The following is a 25,548-nucleotide window of genomic DNA, read 5'->3' as shown; positions in this document are numbered from 1 at the left end:
AAGCGTCCATAGGACTGGCTGAATGCGCATGCGGCTCATGCCGCGCATGCGCATTCAGCCGATGACGACGAGAAGGAGGAGGAGAGTCCCCCGGCCCTGGAGAAAGAGGCAAATTTAACCCCTTCCACCCCCTAGAGCCCGGCTGGAGGGGGGCCCTGAGGGTGGGGGTACCCTCAGGGCACTATAGTGTCAGGAAAACGAGTATGTTTTCCTGGCACTATAGTGGTCCTTTAAGCTAAAGTTGTTTTGATGACTATAGTGTCCCCTTAGAGTTAAAATTACACGATTTGGAAATGTGGTGGAATCTCGGTAAAAATAAATTTAGTAGGCCGAGATTACCACGTGGCATGTGTACGTGCATATGCTGACGTATCGGTCGGTTGGTTGCACGTGGTAAGATACGATCAGTAGTGTACGGAGCATGTGCAAGAATACAGGATGTAGTATTCCCCTCCTCCATTGTGCTGGACAAGCCATGCGGTCAAGCAGGAAGTTAGTTCTTATTTGTTTTGATTGGTTAAGAGAATGTGCGGGTGGAGCTTAATATGGGAGGAGTTATATACCTATATAAGGAGCCTGCACTATTGTCTGGGGCTCAGAACTTGTTGTATTTTGGTGACATTAGTCCCTCTGAGTCCCGATCGGTGAACCGAATAAAGAATCTCTTCCTTCCTGAAGAAACCTGTGTCCATCTCTCTGTGCTTGGCTTCCGTCAGTTTCTCCGGTATCATTTGGTGCATTGGCCGGGAAGCTCATCGTTCAACGGTAGCTGAGAAGCAGAGGCGTGAGACGGTCTATCTTTGCCCACGTTCTCTACGGCTGCACCCCTGAACTTCTGCGTGGACCTCCCTTCGTCTCGGCGCCACTGGTCTGTTGTCCAGGAGATCATCGGCCTCTACGTAGTAAGTGCTGGGGTGTCCCCGTCGATGAGTGTGAACTCAGGTTCAGGAACGAGGAGGTAAGACGACCGCTGTTTTAGACGGCGGACCCACTAGGGGTATACCGATTGTGCGGTAGGCCCATAAGGGGTTAATCTGTGTATGGAATCTGCCCCCTCTGTCGGAGGGAAGGAGCGAAGGCGCACCGCTCAATCGAACGCTCTTTAGTAAGACCGTTTGATTTGGTTTGGAGTCAGGCGGGGTTCTGTGTAAATAGCCCTAGCCGGACACCGGTGTCTTGTCTAGACTAGCGTTCTAGGGTGTACAATTTGTTCGCTAGGTCGGAGGGACCGGGAGACTAAGCGGCGTCTGTGTAAATTCGGTCTGCTAGCTCTCAACCTATCTTGGCTAAGTGGGAAGGCGTGTAAATTTGGAACCCACTAGACTATTGATAGAGTAGAAAGACTAAAAGGGTTCTGTTGTAAATTCCGCCCTCTAGTTCGCTATATGTGGTGCTTGGGCAGTGTGGCTAACCAAAACGGATGTAGATAGTTTTAGGTAGTCCATCAAGGTACTGGCCAATAGATTAGATGGGATTGTATATGTGATAAAGATTGTTTAGTAACGTGTATATCTTGTTAGATAGCGTGAGCTCTGCCGTCTAGCGAGAGTGTTAATAGTGTGTTGCTGTATTATAGTGCACGGTACCATAACCCTGTATATTTACTGATACTGTATATAAGTACTAATAATTGTCGTCTATTGCATGTCTAACACCATAACCACTAATAATTGTATTGTGACCTTAAATTGTACTTTGACCTATGCTAACCGTACTGTAACTGCTATTTGTAAAAGACGATGTTACTGGGGTGTGTTATAGATGGGTAATTCATATATAGAGAATTATAGTGTGGGTGACGGTATAGTTTCGCCAAAGGGCATAATATCGATTACTTAATGACTGGTGTAACAGCTGTGTGTGTACGGGAATTCCCTGAGTGTTTTTATTGTGTTACTGTGTACGTTTCACTTGGTAACTGTACCACGTGGTGCTGTTGCCGGAAGAAACGGGTGTGACTGTTGAATAGAGTTGTCAACGACGCTCCATTGATAAGTATGGGCGCGTCGGACTCGACGATTTTGGATCCCTTAGGATGTATGGTAAAGAATTTTAAAAAGGGATTCACGGGGGCGGAGCCTGACTGCCGAGCAGGATAGACGTGCTGTACATCAGCTCCTGCAAGAAGCGACAATAATGGGGATAAATACCCCAAACACAAAACCACCCACCAGTCAGGGGGCATGGGACGAGCTGGGGAAACCCGGGTGCATCAAAGGAACCCACAATTGAGACTCACACTGCCCGGGATCCCACGCAAAGCACAAGGGGCCTACATGCGGCCGAGCCAGGGAGAGACGGCCGCTCTTCTGGATGGTAACACCGCACACGCACCTCTCAGTGCACCAGCCTTCCTCCCCCCCCCCCCCTGGGCCGGCGGGGGTTATCCCAGCCCGCACTCGACATCCACAAGCACCAGCTGAGACAGCAGTACAAGCCTGACGCAGACAAGCAGAACTACAACCTCCTCCAAGGCGCACCTAAAATGGCGGCCGGCAGCGAGACACGCAGGATGGCCATGCGCCCGACACAACCGCACTGGAGTGACCCACTGCAGAGCCTGGAGGCGATACCGACCCACTTCTGGGATATACTCACACAGCGGCAACAACCAAGGGGGGAAGGGACCTCGCAGCGCTCCGGACCCACGTGCCACTCACTCAGAGCCGGTGTCGGCTGACCAAGACGGAAGGACCTAGAGACAGTCTGTGCCCCTGCAGGCCCTGCAGCAGAGACTCTGCAAGATCCCACCGCACAGTATGTCTCACACTGCGGTCAGAACTGGCCCTAACAACTCGCAGCACAGACTGTTGCATTCATATAGCAGGAGTGGAGCAAGCAACACATTATAAGAACAGGCAATTAGCTTGTTAACTATAGATCAGTTAGCCGATGATTATCCATTGCAAATGTGATCTATCGTATGTCAGTATTTACCTTTTAAAAAAAATGTGCAGATTCCACTAACTGTTCTCAAATCTTTATGCATGATATATTCTCAAGTTCACTCTGTATAATGTTGTTTTCCTCTTCTCTGCTTGTCCGTGAACATATTCTGCACTCAGTCAGCTATTAAGCCCATCTTCTAAATATAATCAAACGTGCAAATTACTTGTTAGTTCTATTCCTTAAACTTACTCTCAAATAGTCAGCCAGCATAGCCTATGTTTAAACACTTACTGCACCACTGACTATTACTCTGCCTCTTACCGATGTCTCTACTGTATAAAAAAAAAAAAAAAATGTGCACTCATTTTCAATGCCACAACTGTTATGCTTTGTTTCCTCTACAACATGTCACTGCTGTTGGGGCAAGACATGTATGATTGTTATGATAAACCCATGCACGGAAAAATAAAGAATTAAAAAAAAAAATGTCTTCTGCCCGTTTGATCACTTTGTGCACTAGGGAATGGCCTACTTTGGTTGCGGCATGGCCGCCACGTGGCAGTTTGGATCCAAATCTGGTACAGCGTGTACACGTGGCTGTATCAGGTAGGCCTGAACTTTACGGACAGTTTCCATACATTGATTGTTGGAGGCAGGCCGTAAACGACTTGCCAAGATGGGTCCGAATATGCCACGAGGAGCAATGTCGCCTCATGGTGGCCAGGACTTGTTTGTCCACTAGGACCACGGTTAAGCCCATTTTGGACACGCCCCCTGAGTCCGAGATCCCTATGCCGCCCCCTTATTTCCCTATAGAGGAAGGTGAAACAAGTACAGGAAGTTCCACACCCCCTCACCCATCTACTTCCTCCTCTAGCTCAGAATCCACCCCACGCCGTAATAAACCTCCCCTTCCGACACCAGCCCCCGTTAAGTCCATCTATTCCGATTTGGCGCCATTTCAAGCTTCCGGTTAGGCTTCCTCTAGCCCGGCCCGGAATATTTTATTCACCGGCCTTCCCCATGATGAAGCTTCTCCATCCCCACGTCTTATTACCCCCCGACCGGAACCTTTAACCGACGCCCCTCCACGAAGCCCTATACTAACCCGACAACTGACCGGTACCCAACAACCCAAACATTACCAGATGCCTCTTCGTTTGAATCCTGGGTCAGCCTATCTTAATGCTTTAGGTCAAATGGTATATGCTGACCCAGTCTTCGTATATGTCCCGTTCACGACTACCGATCTCTTGAATTGGAAGACCCACAATTCCTCGTATACTGAAAAGCCACAAGCCATGACCGACCTGTTCACCTCGATAGTCCAGACACATAATCCAACTTGGGCTGATTGCCAGCAATTATTAATGACATTGTTTAATAACGAGGAGAGGACTAGGATAAATCAAGCAGCTATTAAAGCGCTGGAGGAAGAAGCCCGTACTTTAAACCAAGCAAATCCAGCAGCATGGGCCGCAACTCATTATCCTAATACCGATCCCGACTGGAATGTTAATGGCGCAGATATGGTTCGACTAAAAGCCTATAGAGACGCTATAATTGCTGGCATGAAAGCCGGAGGGAAGAAAGCCATAAATATGTCGAAGACGGTTGAGGTGATTCAGAAAAGTGATGAAGCGCCTAGTGTCTTTTATGACCGATTATTGGAGGCATACCGCTTGTATACCCCCTTTAATCCGGAAGACACTGATAATTCCCGAATGGTAAACTCTGCCTTTGTCAGCCAAGCTTATGGAGATATTAAGCGCAAGCTACAGAAGTTAGAAGGGTTTGCAGGAATGTCCATCACCCAACTAATGGAGGTAGCAAATAAGGTGTATATGAATAGGGAATCAGAAAGTAAGAAAGAGGAAGAGCGCAAGATGCGTAAAAAGGCGGTTATGCTAGCGGTAGCGATCGCAGGCGTAGATAGACGGGGCCCAGATAGAGGCGATAGTAGGTGGAATAGGGAACCCCTGAGTAGGAATCAGTGCGCGTATTATAGAGAAGAAGGGCATTGGAGAAGCAAGTGTCCAAAAAGAGAGCAATATGAGAGAGACCCACCCAGGGTAGGTTATGGAAACTTTAGAGGCAGAGCGAGAGGTAGAGGAGGTCCCGGAGGGAGTAATAGTGGTAACAGAGGAAGTGTAAGAGAAGATAGATACTATCCCGCAGCGCAAAGGTCCCGCAATAGAGAAGATAGGGACTTTGTAGGATTGGCTGACACGGTCATGGAGAACTATTGATGCCGACTGGGCTTCATCCCCCTTGGTCGAGCGGAGCCTATGGTCGATGTATCAATAGGGGGAAAAAGGAGTGCATTCATGATCGACACTGGTGCTGAACATTCGGTGGTGACTGATCTGGTTGCTCCTCCATCTGGAAGAACTATTACCGTAATAAGAGCAACTGGAAGGAGTGCCGCAAAACCGGTTCTTAAAAGTCGACTCTGTACATTGGGAGGCCACGTAGTAAAACATCAATTCCTTTACATGCCTGAATGTCCAGTCCAATTGCTGGGACGTGATATGCTATCCAAATTACAAGCGCAGATTACGTTCCTACCAGATGGAACAACATCCTTAAAGTTTAATGGACCTTCAGGTATTATGACATTATCCGTACCAAAGGAAGAAGAGTGGCGACTTTATACAGCGTTGACTAGCCAAAACCCTAAGAGTGATGAATCCTTATTCAACATACCAGGAGTTTGGGCAGAGAACAACCCACCAGGACTGGCCCGCAATATTCCACCCATTCGAATCGAACTAAAGCTTGGGGTTTATCCAGTGAGCCTACGGCAATATCACATCCCGCAGAAGGCTAAGAAAAATATTCAATCTTATCTTATAAGTTCATACGGTATGGTATCCTAAAATTCTGTACTTCCCCCTGGAACACCCCATTGCTGCCTGTTCAAAAGCCCGGTACAGATGAGTATCGTCCTGTGCAGGACTTGAGAGCAGTCAATGATGCGGTTGTTAGTATACACCCAGTTGTGCCCAATCCGTATAACCTGCTTGCTTTAATTCCGGGCGGGGCTACCTATTTTACAGTCCTAGACCTCAAAGATGCCTTCTTTTGCCTTCGAATTGCCGCAGAAAGCCAATGTATCTTCGCTTTCCAATGGGAAAACGCTGTAACGGGCTCAAAACGCAGATGACTTGGACAAGACTGCCCCAAGGGTTTAAAAACTCACCGACCCTATTTGGTTCAGCTCTAAGTCAAGATCTACTGGATTTCAAGTCCATCCCAGGAGAGTGTGTACTATTACAATATGTAGACGACTTGTTGATAGCAGCAGTCACAAGAGAAATATGTCAGCAAGCAACACACGATCTACTACACATTCTCTGGAAGGCAGGATACAAGGTGTCTAGGAAGAAGGCCCAGTTGTGTCTGCCAACTGTCAAATATCTGGGATTCCATATCTCTGAAGGTCAAAGGATAATGGGGCCAGAGAGAAAAGAAGCTGTGTGCCAAATACCAACACCCAAGAATAGAAGACAAGTGCGAGAGTTCTTGGGGGCAGCAGGCTTCTGTAGGATATGGATTCCCAGTTATGCGATATTGGCGAAACCTCTGTATACAGCTATCAAGGGTACAGAACACTACCCCTTCCTATGGACTCAAGAACAGCAAACGGCATTTGAAGATGTGAAGAGGGCTTTGATGAGTGCCCCAGCATTAGGTCTACCTGATCACACACGACCATTCTACCTGTATGTACACGAGCAAAGAAGAATGGCTGCGGGAGTATTGACACAGTACTTGGGATCATGGCAAAGACCTGTTGCCTACATGTCTAAGCAACTGGACGCAGTGGCCAGCGGTCTTCCACCTTGTCTAAGAGCCATAGCTGCAGCCGCCCTGCTGGTAGCTGAAGCCGATAAACTCACTCTTGGTCAAGAACTTTATGTACGAGTTCCACATGCAGTACAGACGTTGTTGGATTACAAAGGAAATCATTGGTTCAGTAACAGCCGTATGACCAAGTATCAAGCAATGTTGTGTGAAAACCCAAGAGTGCATTTAGAGACTGTAAATACCTTAAATCCAGCTACCCTTCTGCCGCAACCTACTGAAAGTCAACATGATTGTTTGGAAGTGATGGATGAAGTATTTTCAAGTAGACCAGATCTTCGTGATTTTCCCATCCAGAACCCCGATGTCCAATATTATACAGACGGCAGTAGTTATGTGAAAGAAGGGATTCGCTATGCAGGATACGCAGTAACAACGATAGATAAGGTGATAGAAGCTCGGCCACTGTCAAAAGGAACATCAGCACAAAAGGCAGAATTGATAGCACTGACACGAGTGTTACAATTGGCTGAAGGTTTAAGAGTGAACATCTACACGGACTCCAAGTATGCGTTTTTAACCACTCATGCCCACGGAGCTTTGTATAAAGAAAGAGGACTATTGAATTCAGAGGGCAAAGAAATCAAGTACGCAGCTGAAATACTACAACTATTGGAAGCAGTATGGGAACCGAAAGAAGTCGGTATTATACATTGTCGAGCGCATCTGAGAGGAGATGGTGATGTAACCAAAGGAAATCGGATGGCAGATAGTGCAGCTAAGCGCGCCGCTGAATCAGGAAGACAGGAATATGTGGAACATATAGCTGCTCTTATTCCAACTCCACTGTCTCAATGGACTCCGGTTTATACAGCTCAAGAAGAGGAGTGGTTAAAGACTGAACCTGTAAAGTATTTGGAGAACAAATGGTATCAGTTAGAAGATGGGAGAATAGTCATTCCAGCATCACTAGCGGTAGAAATCGTCCAAAACTATCATAACGGGACGCATTCTGGAAGAGATAGTACAGAAGAATCTCTCAGAAAACATTTCTACATACCAAGATTGTCCAACTTAACTCAAGCCATTGTTCGAAGATGTGTAACGTGTGCTAAAAATAATGCAAGGCAAGGACCAGTAAAGCCACCAGGAGTTCAGTATATGGGGGGACTCCCTATGTCCGATCTACAAATTGACTCTACAGTAATGCCTAAATCTGGTGGACATCGCTACCTACTAGTAGTTGTGTGCACCTATTCAGGCTGGGTATAAGCATGTCCTACTCGTACAGAGAAAGCAGGAGAAGTTGTGAGATTCCTGCTACGAGAAATAATACCCCGATATGGACTACCCTGCTCTATAGGATCAGACAATTGTCCAGCTTTTGTTCATCAGTGCCTACAACAACTGACTCATATGCTTGGTATAAAGTGGAGACTTCATACGGCATATAGACCTCAGAGTTCTGGTAAAGTAGAGAGAATGAATAGAACTATTAAGAACCAGTTGGCAAAAATGTGTCAGGAAACCCAACTTAAGTGGAACGTCCTTTTGCCTATAGCTCTGTTGCGAATTCGCAGTACACCTACCAGAAGGATGGGTCTCTCTCTTTTTGAAATCATGTATGGGCGTCCACCTCCCGTACTTGGTAACTTAAGGGGGGATTTGAGTCAGTTGGGAGAAGGAATTACCCGGCAGCAGGTTGTAGAGTTGGGTAAGACTATGGAGGAGGTACAGAAATGGGTACAAGATAGATTACCTGTGAATATTTATCCCCCAGTTCATAGTTACCACCCAGGAGACCAAGTGTGGATTAAAGAGTGGAATAATGTACCGTTAGGGCCCAAGTAGAGAGGTCCTTATGTTGTTCTTTTGTCTACCCCTACAGCGATAAAAGTGGCCGAAGTGACTCCGTGGATTCATCACTCCAGGGTTAAACCAGCAGCGGTGGATTCTTGGCAAGCTATATCAGATCCAGAGAATCCCTGCAAGATCCGGTTAAAGCGCACGACTCAGTCGGAGTGACGAGGAACCTTGTGGATTACAAATTTTATTGTTTCAGAGATTGATAAGTGAGTGTTGAGACAGCCATAATAAAGCCTGTCCGCTCACCGACGTGTAGTTTAAAAGCCAGGAAAGTCTCGAAGGGACCCCTGTGAAAACGAGCAGAACTCCATTCCCTGCAGCCCTTACATCCTGGAAGCTGAGGTGCCATCGCACGGACGAAGACTGAGGATGCAGCCGACGAAAGATGTATTTGTGATAATGTTGATTTATATGTATTTTTATATTCAGGAAGGTAGAGGTACCGACACTCCTAGCTGTGAGGTATGCATTAAGACTACAAGAACAGGTAACCATATTTCCCAGACCCTAATTTGGCATTCGCAATATGAGTGTAAAGGTGATGTGTCTAGGTGTAGATACTTAAATGTAGAGTATAGTGTATGCCATTTAGGGATAGGAGAACCTAAATGCTTCAATCCGGAGTATCAACCCCGTACAATTTGGTTGACTCTCAGGAATGGAGATCCTCAGGGGACCCTAATAAATAAAACGGTGTTAGAATCCGTACATTCTTCGGGTGTTCTACTATTTGATGCATGTAAAGCAATATCAAGTGGTAGAAAGCCGTGGAATGTATGTGGGGATCTTAGATGGGAGAGAACGTATGGGTCTAATGATAAATATATATGTCCCAGTAGTAAAAATAAGTATGTGAGTCCTAGATGCCCAAATAGGGATTATAATTTTTGCCCATATTGGTCTTGTGTGGGGTGGGCAACTTGGGGACAGACAGCAGACAAGGACATGATTGTGACTAAGTTGCCTACCAATCCATACTGTAAGTCTATGGAATGTAATCCAGTCCATATTCTTATAAACAATCCTGACCAATTCTTAGATAGATATGGTAATTTATTTGGGTTTCAAATATACGGGACGGGTTTAGACCCTGGGACAGTATTGTTTATAGGGATAGAGACCGATACGGTAACCTCCCAAACTCATCAGGTATTCCATTCGTTTTATGAAGAGATGAGTATAGATAATTTGATCCCCCATAACGCTAAAAACCTGTTCATAGATTTAGCCGAAAGTATTGCCGGTAGTCTTAATGTAACCAACTGCTATGTGTGTGGAGGTACTAACATGGGAGACCAATGGCCTTGGGAAGCAAAGGAGGTAATGTCCGGTTCTGAGGCAGTTGAACAATTAATATCTTCACAAGCCGATTATCAGATGAGTGTTAGAGGTAAATCTGAGTGGAGATTAAAGACCTCCATCATAGGTTATGTTTGCATAGCAAGGAAAGGAATGATGTTTAATACTTCTGTAGGAGAGTTAACTTGTCTAGGGCAAAAAGCTTATGATGATGATACAAAGAATACAACTTGGTGGTCGGCTTCAAATGTCTCAGAACCATCTAACCCGTTTGCAAGATATGCCAATTTAAAGGACGTATGGTTTGATTTATCTATCACATCTAGTTGGAAAGCCCCAGCAAATTTGTACTGGATCTGTGGTAAGAAGGCCTATTCGGAGTTGCCACAGGACTGGGAAGGGGCATGTGTGTTAGGTATGCTCAAACCATCCTTCTTCTTGTTACCTATTGAAACAGGTGAGACTTTGGGTGTTAAAGTGTATGATGTGAATCATAGAAAGAAAAGGGGACCCATAGAGATAGGTGCCTGGGAAGATGATGAATGGCCTCCTCAGCGTATTATAGATTACTATGGGCCAGCCACGTGGGCAGAGGATGGTACCTTCGGATATAGGACCCCAATTTATATGCTCAACCGCATTATAAGGTTACAGGCGGTGGTTGAGATAATTACTAATGAGACCTCACAAGCGCTCAATCTTCTAGCGAAGCATAATACCAGGATGAGGACAGTAGTGTACCAAAATAGATTAGCCTTGGATTACCTATTGGCAGTAGAGGGAGGTGTATGTGGGAAGTTTAACCTGAGCAATTGCTGTCTTCAAATAGATGACGAAGGGCAAGCAATAGCTGAGCTTACTAGCCATATGGTTAAACTAGCGCATGTGCCTACTCAGGTATGGAAAGGGTACAATCCAAGTAGTTGGTTTGGTAACTGGTATGAGCATTTTGGAGGGCTTAAGGCATTGGTAGGCGGAGTCATACTGATTTTAATGTTGTGTCTACTCCTGCCATGTCTTATTCCCTTAGTGGTTAGGTCTGTGCAAAGCCTGATAGAAAATATAGCAGAAAGGAAGGCTGCAGCACAGATAATGGCCGTATATAAATATAAGGCTCTAGATCAGGGAGAACCAATGCAGGAAGAGGAGTGTTGAGGGATTCACATCATAGTAAAAGTCTGGTCTGGTTCATGGTAACCTGAGGTGTATGCAAACCAAGGTTAAGTGATGCCTCAAGTAATTGTGAAATATCAAGAGGCATCAAAGGGGGGAATGTGGTGGAATCTCGGTAAAAATAAATTTAGTAGGCCGAGATTACCACGTGGCATGTGTACGTGCATATGCTGACGTATCGGTCGGTTGGTTGCACGTGGTAAGATACGATCAGTAGTGTACGGAGCATGTGCAAGAATACAGGATGTAGTATTCCCCTCCTCCATTGTGCTGGACAAGCCATGCGGTCAAGCAGGAAGTTAGTTCTTATTTGTTTTGATTGGTTAAGAGAATGTGCGGGTGGAGCTTTATATGGGAGGAGTTATATGCCTATATAAGGAGCCTGCACTATTGTCTGGGGCTCAGAACTAGTTGTATTTTGGTGACATTAGTCCCTCTGAGTCCCGATCGGTGATCCAATAAAGAATCTCTTCCTTCCTGAAGAAACCTGTGTCCATCTCTCTGTGCTTGGCTTCCGTCAGTTTCTCCGGTATCAAAAACAGACTGAGTTGGCTGAGAAAGACCTGAGTAAAAAGTAACTTCAAGGCAACGAACTCGAGGGGTTGTGGTAATAGGTGTCCTATTGAGAAGGACTATATATAAATATATTTTTAAGCGCACTTAAAAAAAAAGGCAAAAACGATGTTAGTGATGGAAGAGAGACAGGTGAATAAATCACAGGATAAATAAAAAAAATGTGGGAGTGCACTATGTGATACTATAGCTATGTATACAGTAGTGGAATGGGGTGGTGACTACCTCTCATTTACTGTACAGTATAATAATGAACTGGCATGAGTCCATCAAACCACAACAATGGGTCTAGCAAAACTAAATATGCAGACACATATGCTGGCTCTCCTGTTCAGTACTAACACCCCACCCCCCCCTAGACTGTTTCTTTATTTTATAACCAAGGTAGGAGATGGGACGTGGATATTGTTTTTGTCCTTCGCATTAAGTTAGTTGAAGAAAAAAAAAAAGCTCTCATTGTGTATCACGTGAGAGGATTGTTTCAGTTCCAGCTGTAGGAGCACGTGAAGGTAAAGGGACGGCCCCTCGCGCACACGCAGTACGGCACTCCTATTAGTGGCGCATGCTCACCGCGCAGCCGCAGTACGAGGTGCGTCAGCAGACGAGAGGCGCAGCAACTGAAAGCCAGTCGCCGGTGTTAGTTGGGAGCGTAGGACATGGCGGATGGAGAGCGCTCCCCTCTCCTGTCGGATCTTAGCGATGGAAGCGGCATGGGGACGACGTTGGGGCCCGGGACGCCTTCTCCGGGTAGCGTTGTTCCCACAGCCACTCAATACGATGTTCCCGGTCCCACCTCCAGCAACAAGCCGCAAGGTAGGTTAACGCCCACTCACTGCATTATTGATGAGGCCCCGCCCAGCCTGGGTGTAGTGAGCGGTTGCACGAGCCGTGTGGCACGCCCCCATGGGCGGGGCTACAGACTGCCGATGTTTGGGAAGTGAGGAGACGGTCTGGGAAACAGCCAATGGGATGGGCCAGAGCGGGGGCACCTACCTATAACCTACCTATTGTGTGTGTCACATGACCTGCATATACACTGCCATATACCTAATCATCAGCCTAACACCATATAGTGTAGCGAGTTATATTCAATGTGTGTATCACATACTGTGCACTATCACCAATATACCTGCAGAGAGGCTCCCAGTGTGACTTCCTCCACTACAAATTCATGTTGTTCATACAGCGCAGCCCTCGCCAGTCATACTTTTCCTCCCTCATTAGCTCGTGCTCCCGCAATCCCAGGCGTCTTTTTAATACATTTAACTCCCTACTTGGCCCTGCCGTGGCCAGCCCCCAAACTAACCTTACAGCCGATAGCTTTGCATATTACTTTACTGACAAGATTGAACGGCTAAGGAAAGAATTCTCCCCACATTGCCCCTCTCTTTCTCAACCACACGTAGATCATGCCTTTCCTACCCTTCAGACTTTCTCCCCGGCTACTGAACAAGAGGTGGCAGCGCTTCTCCTTCCCTCTCGACCCACCGCTTGATCCTGTCCCATCTCACCTCATCAGATCTCTCTGCTCTTGTCTTGTGCCTTCCTTAACCCACATCTTAAACTGCTCTCTCTCTCCCTCTCTCTCTCTTCTGGTGTTATCCCTGCTGTCCTTAAACATGCTATTGTAGTACCCATCTTAAAAATATAAAACTAATCTCTTGACCCATCATCCCCTTCTAATTATCGTCCTATATCCCTACTCCCTTTTTCCTCAAAGCTTCTGGAAAGACTTGTCTGTTGACCATGTTCTCCTTCTCCAAACTCTTCACTCGGTCTCTGTAACAATGTCCTCTCAGTTTTCCTCCTATCTCTCCCAACGCTCATTCAGTGTCTCCTTTTCTAATGACGCCTCCTACCGTTGTACTGTCTCTATTGGAGTCCCCCAAGGCTCTATACTTGGCCCTCTTCTATTTTCTCTTTATACTGCCTCTCTTGGCCAACGTATTACCTAATTTGGATTCCGATACCACCTGTACGCTGATGACACTCAGATATACCTCTCCTCCTTTGACCTCTCCCCTGCCGTCCTGCAACGTGTCACTGCTTGCCTTTCTTCCATCTGATTGGATGTCCTCCCACTTATTGAAACTCAATCTCTCTAAAACTGAACTCCTTCCTCCTCCTAATACTGATCCCCTCTTTCGGTCTCCCTTCAAGTGAGTGGTACCCACGTCAGTCCATCCTTGCAAGCGCGCTGTCTTGGCGTTATACTTGATTCTGGCCTCACATCCAGTCTGTTACCAAATCCCATAGATTCCATCTTAAAAACATAGCCCACATCCGCCCCTTTTTTACACAAGACGCTATTAAGGAACTTGTCCATCCTCTAGTAATCTCTCGCATGGATTATTGTAACTGTCTTCTAATAGGTCTTCCCACAAGTCGTATTGCCCAGCTACAGTCTAATGAATGCTGCAGCTAGACCGATTTTCCTTTCCTGTCGCTCCTCTCTCCTCTGTCAGTCCTTACATTGGATTCCTGTATCCTAGAGACTCTATTCTCTCCTCCAGCTCTGCTTCACTCCACCATGTTTGATTGCCCACTCCTGTCCTGTTGGGTTTTACACCCCACCTCCTATAGACTGTAAGCTCGTTTGAACAGGGACCTCTTCACCCTATTGTTCCTGTAAGTTTTTGTAATTCTAATTTATTGTTAAATCTCCCCATTTGATGATGATGTAAAGCGCTACAGAATATACTGGTGCTACATATATTATTATATTAATTTAACTCCACCTAGTGAATGTTCTATTCATTGTGCACAGTATGTGATACACACAATCAAAAATATAACTCCATATAGTGAATTGTTTATTTATTGTGTATATCACATGCTGTGCCTTGTTGTCCTAACTTCATATGCTAGATTTAACTTTTGTTTCATAGCATGTTCTATGTATCTGATAATGTTTCCTGTTAGTATAACACCATATGGTAGATTTGTTTTATAATAATGTATATCCTATCATAGGACCAATGGCCTAGCAGCGCATGGCAGACTTTTTTAAAATGTCATTATTATTGTCAGGGATATCTTATTAGTAGATCTTTTGAATAAAGTGTGAATTGTTAGGAATTCAAAGTGAAATTGTAGTACATAATACATTAATTGGAAAAGCTGTAGTTAGCTGTATTATTGGATTAGTTTGGCTATATATTTGTCTAAATATTTTAAATTAACTTTGCGTTCCTGACTGCTTACACTTATGGAAATAACCATACATAATCTATTAGCTCATATGTCCCGTTTCTTTTTCCTTTTTTTGACTAACTCAAACGTGCCTTTTTAGTCTAAGAGCATGTGTTTTGTGATTGTACATGTACAGTGAGCATTTAGCTTAAAAGGTGTAGAAGGAAGTCACTGCAGCATACATTGAATTGGAAGTGTATTATCTGAGCTAAGACTGACAGGGCTTAGATCAGAAGAAGGGACTGCTAATGCTTTCAGCCTATGAGCTGGCCATTCATTACAGGGTTTAGTTTCAGGAGGGCTAATAATGGAAGAGTTTCCAGCTCTCTGTAGGAAGTAGTTTCACCCAATGCGTCGCAGATAAGTTTTAAATGATTTCAAAATGGCTTGACTACTTTCCATGTTGGGGGGTGTGCTTATTTAGTAGTAGTCCAGTCCTGAATTGGATCCAGAGGATATTGGAGAAGACATTTTCAAGGAAAATCCTTGTACAGTATATCCTTGTGTCTAAATGCATTATCAAATGTAGTATCGGCAGTGTAAAGACAATATTCATGGGCATGGTGTAAAAAAAATCAACTTTGCACTCTCACTTTTCTTATCTTGATGAACTCATCGTATACCTGGTATTATATTGCTGTGTTTCATGGAAAAGCAGTCATATGATGAAAGTGCTGGCAGATTGTGGAACAAAAAATGTAAACTATGATACATCTTACTTCACCGCTAAACAGGCCTTACCTTGGTTAATCACTCGCCTGCCTTTTCTTCCAAGGGAAGTTTAAAGCTGCAATTACAAATTCTTGGTTCAGGCTAATTAAACAGGTAATTTAACCCCTTAAGGACCAAACTTCTGGAATAAAAGGGATTCATGACATGTCACACATGTCATGTGTCCCTAAGGGGTTAAACCCTAGAGTTGTGGTAGGCAATCTTCAGAACTCCAGATGCTGTGAACTACATCTTCCATAATGCTCTTGCAGCTATAATGCTGGCAAAGCTTTAAGGGAGATTTAGTCCACAAAATCTGCAGTGTCGAAGGATGTCTATCCCTACACTAGAGAACAGTGTATATTTGTTTACCAATCATTGTGAGTTCAGGTAGTTAGCACAGTATGGATGCTACAGTTGTGTGAATGTTCAACAATGTCATAATGCAGATCCTGGAAATTGTCCCATGATTTTAATGTCCACTGAGACAAACCTCTAAGTGTGTATTTATCCCTCAATTTTTACGCGTTTAAGATTATTCACTATCATGTGAATTTTAAGATACTCCAAATGAGCTGCAAATTTTAGATCAATTGCCAAACTGAAAATCTAGCTTGGAGAATTTTGGCCTTGAAGAGAAACCTAACGTAGTAATAAAGTTATGGTGTCAAGAGGTCTCTGGAATCAGCTTCCCTTTAGTGGCTCAGTTGTTCATGAATGGTTTAAGCCCACAGTATTCTATCCAACACTGTTTGGCTGTGCCACTGTCTTTCGGCTGCTCTCAGATTCTCCAGACAGGTCATGGAGTGCTGCTGTTTGGTTGAGTGGCAGCAGGGGTTTCCAATTAATCCCCCCTGTGACACACGCACACATATATACACACACCTTGACACACTGTGTGTGTATATATCTGTTTGTATGTGCCAGTGTGTATGAATCTGACACACACAGCACATAGAGGCACACAGATACAGTGTGTATCTGTGTGTGTATGTATTTGTGTCAAGCTGTGTATCTGTGTTTGTATATGCCTGACACACAGATACACATACACATACACACACTCTGATAAACACAGTGACACACACATCTTGACTCACAAATAATCACACTCTGATACAAAGTGACATACACTGACACACACACAGATATACACTACTCAGATGCACATACTCTTTGACAGACACACATATACACTCTCACTGACTAGCACACATACAAAATCCTTAAGACACACACAATTTATTTATTTTTAACATTTCACTCCACCCAGCCTCCCTACCTTTGCTGAGTGGCTGGCGTGCAGTCCATGGGGCTGCTGGGCTGAGCGGCTGGCGTGCAGTCCCTAGAGTCCATGCATGTAGGGAGCAGTGATGTTCCTGCTCAACTCAATCGTGCGCCTCTTAGTGATGCCAGATTGATTTCATATTGCAGCTCCGGCATCACTGATGTGCGCGCGGCAATAATTGAGGCGGGCGGCGAGGGAGCACTCTCCCCTGCTCAACTCCCTTGCCACCCGTCTCAATTATCGCGGCAGACATTTTCTCCCTCCCCTCCCCTGAAATTTTGGCAGAACCCCGTTCGTGGTCTCACGGATAAATGGAAATTTGGTCGATGAAGCCTAAATAGCGCAAAAGGGAAAAAAATATTTACCCTAAAAAAAGTATTTTTAATTAAATAATATAGTCATAAAAACTAAGATCTATCTTACACAAAACAGTACTGAGCTGAAATACAGTGTAAATATTAGGCTTAGGGGAATCAATAATATTTCTCCCAACTTGGAACAAACTCACAAGAGTTGAGCTGAGGAGACAAAGTTCACTCCTGATGGCCACAGGTATTGGGTGTTGAAAGATTCCAGTCATGTTTCCCGTATATATGGGGAGCCTTTCAGTGGTACAACCCTTTTAATCCATATATGATCTTCCAGTTCGTCCACTTTCTAAAAAAAACTTCAATTAGTGGACAGACCGGAAGTGCTAACACTAGGAGTACCAAGGAGATCTCCTTGTAAAAGCATTAGGATTTGCTGTATATACACTGAACAAAATTATAACACTTTTTTTTGTTTTTTGCCCCCATTTTTCATGAGCTGAACTCAAAGATCTGTCTTTTTTTCAATGTACACAAAAGGCCTATTTCTCTCAAATATTGTTCACAAATCCGTCTAAATCTGTGTTAGTGAGCACTTCTCCTTTGCCTTTCCCATCCATAAGAGGTATCCCCAACACCACTGTCGTTTCAGGAACAAGCGTAGTCGTGCTCTGCGTCCAGGTAAGTTTTGATTTGGAAATATCGCTTTTAAGGTGCCAGACGCAGGGAGCTCATGCAACCCATGTCTGGTCTGCTCGGTAGCCAGGCTGTGCCCTCCCACTTATCGAAACTTTTTTTTTATTCTGTTTTAGTGAAAAGAGAATATATATATATATATATATATATATATATATATATATATATATATATACACACACACACACATATTTTGTTTCATTTTAGCATCATATTTGTAGCACGGTTTACTGATATTCTGAGTTTTTTTTTTTTTTATTTTATTTTTTTTTATTGCATCTAAATGGGTTGAATGGTGTATGAATGGTGAACTACTGATTGGCTGAAAGAAGCCCGCTGCTGTAAGCCAGCCAGTTTTAACTCTGCAGTGTTGGGCTTCCTGTTTGAAGAATCTGACTGCAACAGAAGGACAGAGGCAGAGCTAACAATGCAGAGGAGTTTAGCCCCTAATAGGCAAACCGGCACCAAAAACCATCTACCACCATAACAACTGAATTTTTATTGTTATGGTGCGATGAGGGTTCCTTTAAATTTGAAGTTCACTTTGAATTCCTGACAATTCACACATTGAGTTCTCTGAACTTTATTTTGTCAAGTGCTTGTTATGTAACCCCCACTACATAATTGTAAAGTGCTGAAAATTACATGATGATGATCAACCTTGAAAATGCAGGAACTGGAGGAGTAAGTTAACATTACTCAGTTCAATGAGCATGCAAGTAGATTTATGTATTTACTTCTGTTTGTTTTGATAACTGTGTACATATACCAAGGTTTACTTGAAGGAAGATTCCACATAACATCAAAAATAGAATTCCTCTTTTGGCCCCCATGTGGGTCAGCATACGGTGCAGGAAGGGTAGAAGGTCCCCTGAGATCCCCTCTGGCACTCCTCTGATGCGGACGTTTTTCCTCCTGTGCCGTGACTCCAGCATTGTCACAGTCTTGGACAGGTTTTGGACCTGTGTTGCCAGACTTTAAATCTCCTGCTGGGCATTCTGCAGCTGTGTGTTCCTCTCTCCTTCCTTGGATTAGAATGCCGTAAGTCTTTTACCCAGGTGTCCTAGTTCCGCTTGTGTCGCCCGCAGGTCCGCCTTCCACATTTGCCTCATCTCGGTCAGAAGGCATTTTATATATATATTTTTTTTTTGCCGGCGCTGAGTCTGCATCTGGGTCAGACTCACTGTCATTGCAGCTCGCTGGGGCATTTTCCCTGGGCAGCTCCGCATCCTGTGATGCCTCCGAGGCTTCATCCTCACTCTGTGTTTCCGGCGCCATCTTGGGTGCTTCCCGCCTGTCAAACGCTCGCCTGATGTCAGGCATTTTGCGGGTCTCCTGCGCGTGTTTTTTTTTTTTTGCCCCGTTAGGTTCCCAAAAGTGGAGTCGCCGAGGAGATGGTAACGACCGCATTCCGTATACGAAAAGCCGCCTCAGCCCCGGCGAAGGCACCTAGAGACATTATCGCAGTAACCAAGAACATTGCGGCCAGAGCCACCTTCATGTCTCGCTCCAGAGAGTTAAAAAATGTGAACTTTGAGGGCTACACAATAGCTATATATATATATATATATATATATATATATATATATATATATATATATATATATATATATATATATATATATATATATATATATATCTATCTATCTATCTCTATATCCCATACACATAGACAGACCAACATAACAGAGGTCACCAAGTCGCACATAATCCTAAACAGTACAATGTACGATAAAAGTGTAAATGTTTTTTTTTTTTTTTAAATTCTTTATTTTATTCGTGCTTAGTATAACAACAGACGTGCAAGGCCACAACAGCCGTTGCAGGCATAGTATCAGTATTTCAAATTGTGGCAGAGTAGACAGCAAATGTTTATATATGCGGTTAGGGAATGACAAGTTATAAAACATATGCAGTGAGTAGTATATTAAGTTTAGAGAGTGACAAGCTATGAAACATACGCTGTGAGTAATAGGCACGCTGAGAAATAAGCCTAAACAGTTATGAGACTTTAGCAAGTTACAGTGAGTGTGCTATTACTTGTGGATGACATGCTATAAAACTTCAATGGTTAATCTTTAGATATGAGTATGCTAGTCTAGATATACAAGCTAACATAGTACGTTTAAACTTTATGCTCAATTCTGGTTGCTCAGTAGGTGTGCTCCGGTCGTATCGCTTAGTGGCTGGCTCAGGAAGCCATGGCCTCCGCCCCGCGGTTTACGCTAGTGGGAGATTTGGGTCTGGCCCGGTGTCCCCTGTTCAGGCTTACAGTGGGTGCGATGAGTGTGTGTGGATGTTTGTGGTCAGCTGGGTAGGTAGATGGCTAAGCTCAGTTCATTTCGTATGTGTGTATTAGTGGCATGTCATGTATGGTCTGGCACTAAATATGTTGCTTATTGGTGAGTCGCTTAGGTAGTTCACACACACATTAAACATACAGCATCAATTGCCTAAATGTGCGCTCAAAACAATTATACACTTTCAGGGTACTGGTGTCAGAGTTCGTTAGGAGTGTAGCCATGTGCAGGGCTGGAGCGAAGGCAAGATTGGCATTAGTGGGTAGTTAGTCCCGTGTACTATGGCTGTCTGTGCCAGTGTGCTGCAGGGTCTTGGGTCATCTTATGCTCAGTGTCCGGCTCGGGGGATGATGTGAGGGCTGGGGGCAGCGTCCAAGCAGTTTCCCCCCAGAGTCCCGAACTGACTGTGAGGCCTGCTCCTCTTGGCCTTGTACCTGGGACCTCGAGCAGGAGATCGCGGCTTTCCCTTTCACTTGTTCTCGGCGTTTTGTCGCCGCCAGCGGTGTCCGGTCTGTAGCAATAGTGGCCGGTGCTCTGGGATTGCGTCACCGGTGGCTTTCAGCCCGGAAGGGTCTGGTGAGTAGGACCGTGGTGAGAAGGGCACCCGGGAGGTCCTGGTCAGTCTCTGCCTCCTGTTCAGCCACTGGGTTGTACTTTGTGGTGTTGGTGATGCCAGAAGCCAGTTCCAGCGGCTGTCAACTGCCTCAGCTCTGCCGTGTCGCCCCTGATCCGCACTACCTAATACACGAGGTAGTCGATCGGCAGCCATCTTGGGGTACTGTGTCCAGGCCGCGTTCCTCCGCAGGGTGGGTGAGTTTGAACGGGTGTAGCGGCGATTTGCCATGGGGACCGGGATAACCCCCACCGGTCCAAAGGGGGGGGGAACGGGGCAGCAGAGCGCCGATCGGAGAACTGGGAGAGCGGCCGTCTCACCCCAGCTCAAGCCTTCCTAGGCCGCAGTCCTCAATCGGGTTACTTTGATCTCGGGTAGGGACTTGAGGGGTATCCCCGTGTTCAGCATCAGCCCGTGAATGTTGTGAGTCCAAAATTAGGGCCGTAGCTGTGTTCGGATCGCCGTTAGCGCCGATATTCCGGTTCTGGTGCAGGAGCTCAGACGAGATGCGTCTGATCCGATCGGCGGTCAGGCCCCGCCCCCGATAAAAGTGTAATTTTAATGCACGCAGTTAATGTTAAGATATACCAGTTGGACCGCTGTTGGTACCTTATATCACATACTGCAATATGATAAAGATGTATGGTTTTTATTGCATGAAAATCAATAAAATACAAATTGGGGAAAAAAAATAAAATAAAAAAATAGAATTCCTCCTGTACAAAGTCACTTTGTATAATTTCTTCCAACATAGATCATTTGTATTTATGCCTTTCACCCATCTTAATTGACTCAGCTATTTGTGTTATGTTCTAATTTCACACTCCTTTTTTCAGGGTTTCCTGTGTTCCCAGCAGGCCAGGGCTCAGTGTTGCCCACAGAGGACCCACCTCCATATTCCCCTCTTACTAGCCCAGAAAGCGGTTCTGCCCCCATGATAACTTGTAGAGTCTGCCAGTCACTCATTAATGTGGAAGGAAAAATGCATCAACATGTGGTGAAGTGTGGAGTGTGCAATGAGGCAACTGTGAGTTACAGGGCAGGATTCATGTAAAAGGGGGGATGCAAAGTAGCTGATCAAACTCTCTAATCATTGTATTATATACTTTCTGCAGCCCATAAAGAATGCTCCCCAGGGGAAGAAATATGTGCGCTGTCCCTGCAACTGTCTGTTGATCTGTAAGGTCACATCTCAGAGGATAGCCTGTCCTCGACCATATTGGTGAGTTTCATATGGAAGCTGTGTAGTGACTGAGTACATTAAAAAGGACTTAAAAACAAACTTGAGTTTTAAGGACGAGACATGTCACCCACTTATATTTTTTTACATGACTTGGTGTCAAAGGCGTGATTAAAGGAACACTATAGTCACCTAAACTACTTTAGCTAAATAAAGCAGTTTTAGTGTATAGATCATTCCCCTGCAATTTCACTTTGTTTCTGTTTATGCAGCCCTAGCCACACCTCCCCTGGCTATGATTGACAGAGCCTGCATGAAAAAAAAACTGGTTTCACTTTCAAACAGATGTAATTTACCTTAAATAATTGTATCTCAATCTCTAAATTGAACTTTAATCATATACAGGAGGCTCTTGCAGGGTCTAGCAAGCTATTAACATAGCAGGGGATAAGAAAATCTTAATTGAACAGAACTTCCTGTAAAGAGAGCCCTATTTAGGCTTTCTTTATTGCAAGTGTTTATGGAAGGCTGTGCAAGTCACATGCAGGGAGGTGTGACTAGGGTTCATTAACAAAGGGATTTAACTCCTAAATGGCAGAGGATTGAGCAGTGAGGCTGCAGGGGCATGTTCTATACACCAACACTGCTTCATTAAGCTAAAGTTGTTCAGGTGACTATAGTGTCCCTTTAATATATAATTGTATAAGAAAACTTCTCTCTCTTACTCTTTTTTTTATTTTTATTTTCTTCTTCTACAGTAAGCGTATAATAAACTTGGGGCCTGTGCATGCTGGACCGCTTAGTCCAGAACCACAACCTGTAGGGGTGCGAGTCATCTGTGGACACTGCAAGAACAATTTCCTGGTAAGGTACAATTTAAGATTAGATGATGCTGGGCATCTGGAGCTAATAGCAAAACAGAGTTGTGGACACATTTCAGAGAAACCTATAAAAAAAAAAGTAACTTTTTTTTTTTGTGTCCACTCTGCTATACTGTCATACACTTTGAAATTCCTTTTTTTCAGTTCTCCATAATTCTTAGTTTAGTGAACTATTTGTCTTGCTCTTCTGGGTAGAATTGTTTTCTTTTGATATGTTATGGTTTGCACTATAGAACTTGCTGTGGCATCCTGATTTTAATTTCCTAATTTATTACTTAGTGGACAGAGTTTACAGACCGGACATTGGCCCGCTGCCCACACTGTCGTAAAGTGTAAGTATGGTGAATTACACTAGTGGGGAGGAGTTGTTCACACAGGATTTTGTCTCAACCATTTTTTTTTTTTTTAGCTCTTCCATTGGCCTACGCTATCCAAGGAAAAGGTGTATCTGCTGCTTCTTAATGGGGTTTATCTTGGCTGTTGCTGCAGCAGGACTTGTGGTGAGTGCTTTAAAATTGACTTTGTATACCGTTTAATGCTCACTGCATTTTGTAACTGGTCTCATTGATTTAAGTGATGATATATATATAATCATTTTATTTTTATTTATTTTTTAATACGGATTCCTCACATTATAGTAAGTGAATCAGTGGAACATGGCATAGACACTTTCTTAGTTCTCTGTTCAACAATAAGAAAATACTACAGAAAAAGGCAATCCCTCTATTTTCCTTTAAGAACATGGGATACGTTGGGATACCTCTATTTGGTACTGCTGCTCTCTCATAATGAATAGTCTCTAAACAACCAACATTAGTTTGATGTCAACCATTGGGACACTATGCATACTACTTTGTATCTTGGGGAGTGGGCTTGGCATTTGCAGTTGAAATTGACATATCTTCTCTCTAACACAGGCTGGTACGTGGACATTGGCACGCCGTTATGGTGGAATCTACGCCTCCTGGGCACTGTTGTTCCTCTTCGCCTTGATTTGTGTTGGACGTGCCATCTACTGGGCATGCATGCGTGTCAGTCACCCTATCCAGAGCTTCTCATGAGCTTGTCTGGACCTGCCTCCTCCAGTCTCCCTCCCTCATCCCCCCCACCTCCCCACTTGGTGGCCAGATTGGCAAGTATCTGCTTGATGGCAAGTGAGGAGGTAGTGCAGCAGCTTTCTGCTGCTCCCGGTTAACCTCTTTACCGCCAGGGGGCTGCAGAGCTCTGCAGGACCCTGTAGCTGCTAAGGGGTTAACCCTTTGTTATTAATCCTATGAACTGTAAGATGGTTTTAGAGACACTACGGAGTCAGGTTGTTAGGGCTGTAACCTGTCTGCATGTTCTAGCTGATGCAGGATAATGTTTACATGAAGGAGGAGCAACTTCGGAAGGGTGGATGTTACTGGTATAATTGTAAAAAGCAGGGGAACATATACAAAATCAAAGACATACTCAAGAGAGTGTCATGGGGGGTTGGTGAGCTGGTCCTCATAGGATGAAACATCCCCATTTATTGAGCGCTCCTCATTGTTTTGTATCGTCTGTCGCACCTTAAAATTTTATTTTTTAATTTTGTAGTTATAAAGGCTAAGAATTTTGTTTTCGAACCACCCCTGCTGCAAACCATTAGAGTAACTTCTCCTTCAGCCTTACCGGACAGGCCTTTAAAAAATAAAAAATAAAAAAAAAATATGAAGCCACCTTTTAGTGAACATGTTAAACACTGCTTACTTTTTAAACATCCCCAAATACTTTAAAGCGAAGTGGGTAACTAAGTTGAAAGGAAGTAACTGCTTAATCATTCCTTTCCACACACAATTCTTTTATGTTGGTATTGGCTAAGGCTCAGTGTACCTGTACATATGTTAAGTTGCTTAGCTCTGCAGCAGTGTGTGTACTAAGATTACTGTTGCTTTAAGATCAAGATCAGATTAGGGTTAGAAGGGAACGTAAAGAAACTGCAGCATATGTGGCTGCACCAATTACAAAGTAGGACCTTGCAAATCAAACCCAGAACTATTTCTGCAACTCATTATTTTATTTTTTATAAACTGGGAGGGATAGGAAAATCAAGCTTTACTCCTTTAACCCTTCAGCTGCTAGAAATGTGTGCTCATAACTCTGCCACCCAAATGATTTTGTTGAACGATTAGCAGGCTTTTATTAACACTGGACATTTTTTACATCCGGCTCATCCTTGAAACTAAAATATGGAGCGCACTACATGGCAAGAGCTTGTCTTTTAATTTTACTACCTCTAGGATAATACGTAGGATACCGTTTTAATACTTGTTTTGTGATTTTTCTACTCTGTTGCATTTACTGCGCAGAATAAATGTTCTCCTATATACCCTTCATTATCTAAGGGGAGGAGGGTGATTCCTTGTAAAGTGGAAGTGACTTACGTTGCATGTGATGGAAAGAAGAGCAACTTCATGATGACTAATTCAGAGAATTGTAACTGAGGATCAGGGGTAATACTGTTTTATTTTATGCAGGGTCCAATCTGTGTTTTTTTTTTTTGTTTTTTTTTTTTGTTTTGTTTTTTAAATGTTTTGTGTTGCTAAGTTGTAAATAATTGTTTAAAACATTTTTTTTCTAAATTTTGCTGCTGTGTCTCCTGCAACTCTTACTTTTTTCGTGAAACTGAAATATAAACGTTTGATTTTTCTTAATTTGTCTCCAGCTTGCTGATCTATATATATATATATTTTTTTTTAGCATTGTTCCTTTATTCACCACCATTACCATCAAATTCTACAGAGAAATGTG

At 44.0% G+C, this 25,548-nt stretch overlaps 1 protein-coding gene across 1 annotated transcript; it reads left to right on the top strand.

The window, feature by feature from the left end:
• Window positions 1-12,169: 12,169 nt before the first annotated feature.
• Window positions 12,170-25,311, top strand: PIP4P1 (phosphatidylinositol-4,5-bisphosphate 4-phosphatase 1). Its single transcript, XM_063454809.1, has 7 exons — window positions 12,170-12,420; window positions 21,552-21,742; window positions 21,831-21,937; window positions 22,654-22,759; window positions 23,056-23,108; window positions 23,186-23,276; window positions 23,694-25,311. The coding sequence occupies exons 1-7, from the start codon at window positions 12,264-12,266 to the stop codon at window positions 23,835-23,837; spliced, it is 849 nt and encodes a 282-aa protein (XP_063310879.1). The 5' UTR covers window positions 12,170-12,263; the 3' UTR covers window positions 23,838-25,311.
• The last annotated feature ends 237 nt before the right edge of the window (window positions 25,312-25,548 follow it).

This window comes from Pelobates fuscus, chromosome 5 (assembly GCF_036172605.1).
Source record: "Pelobates fuscus isolate aPelFus1 chromosome 5, aPelFus1.pri, whole genome shotgun sequence".
Lineage (NCBI taxonomy): Eukaryota > Metazoa > Chordata > Amphibia > Anura > Pelobatidae > Pelobates > Pelobates fuscus.
Note: the sequence above shows the minus strand (reverse complement) of the source record. Positions and strands in the feature narration are given on the sequence as shown.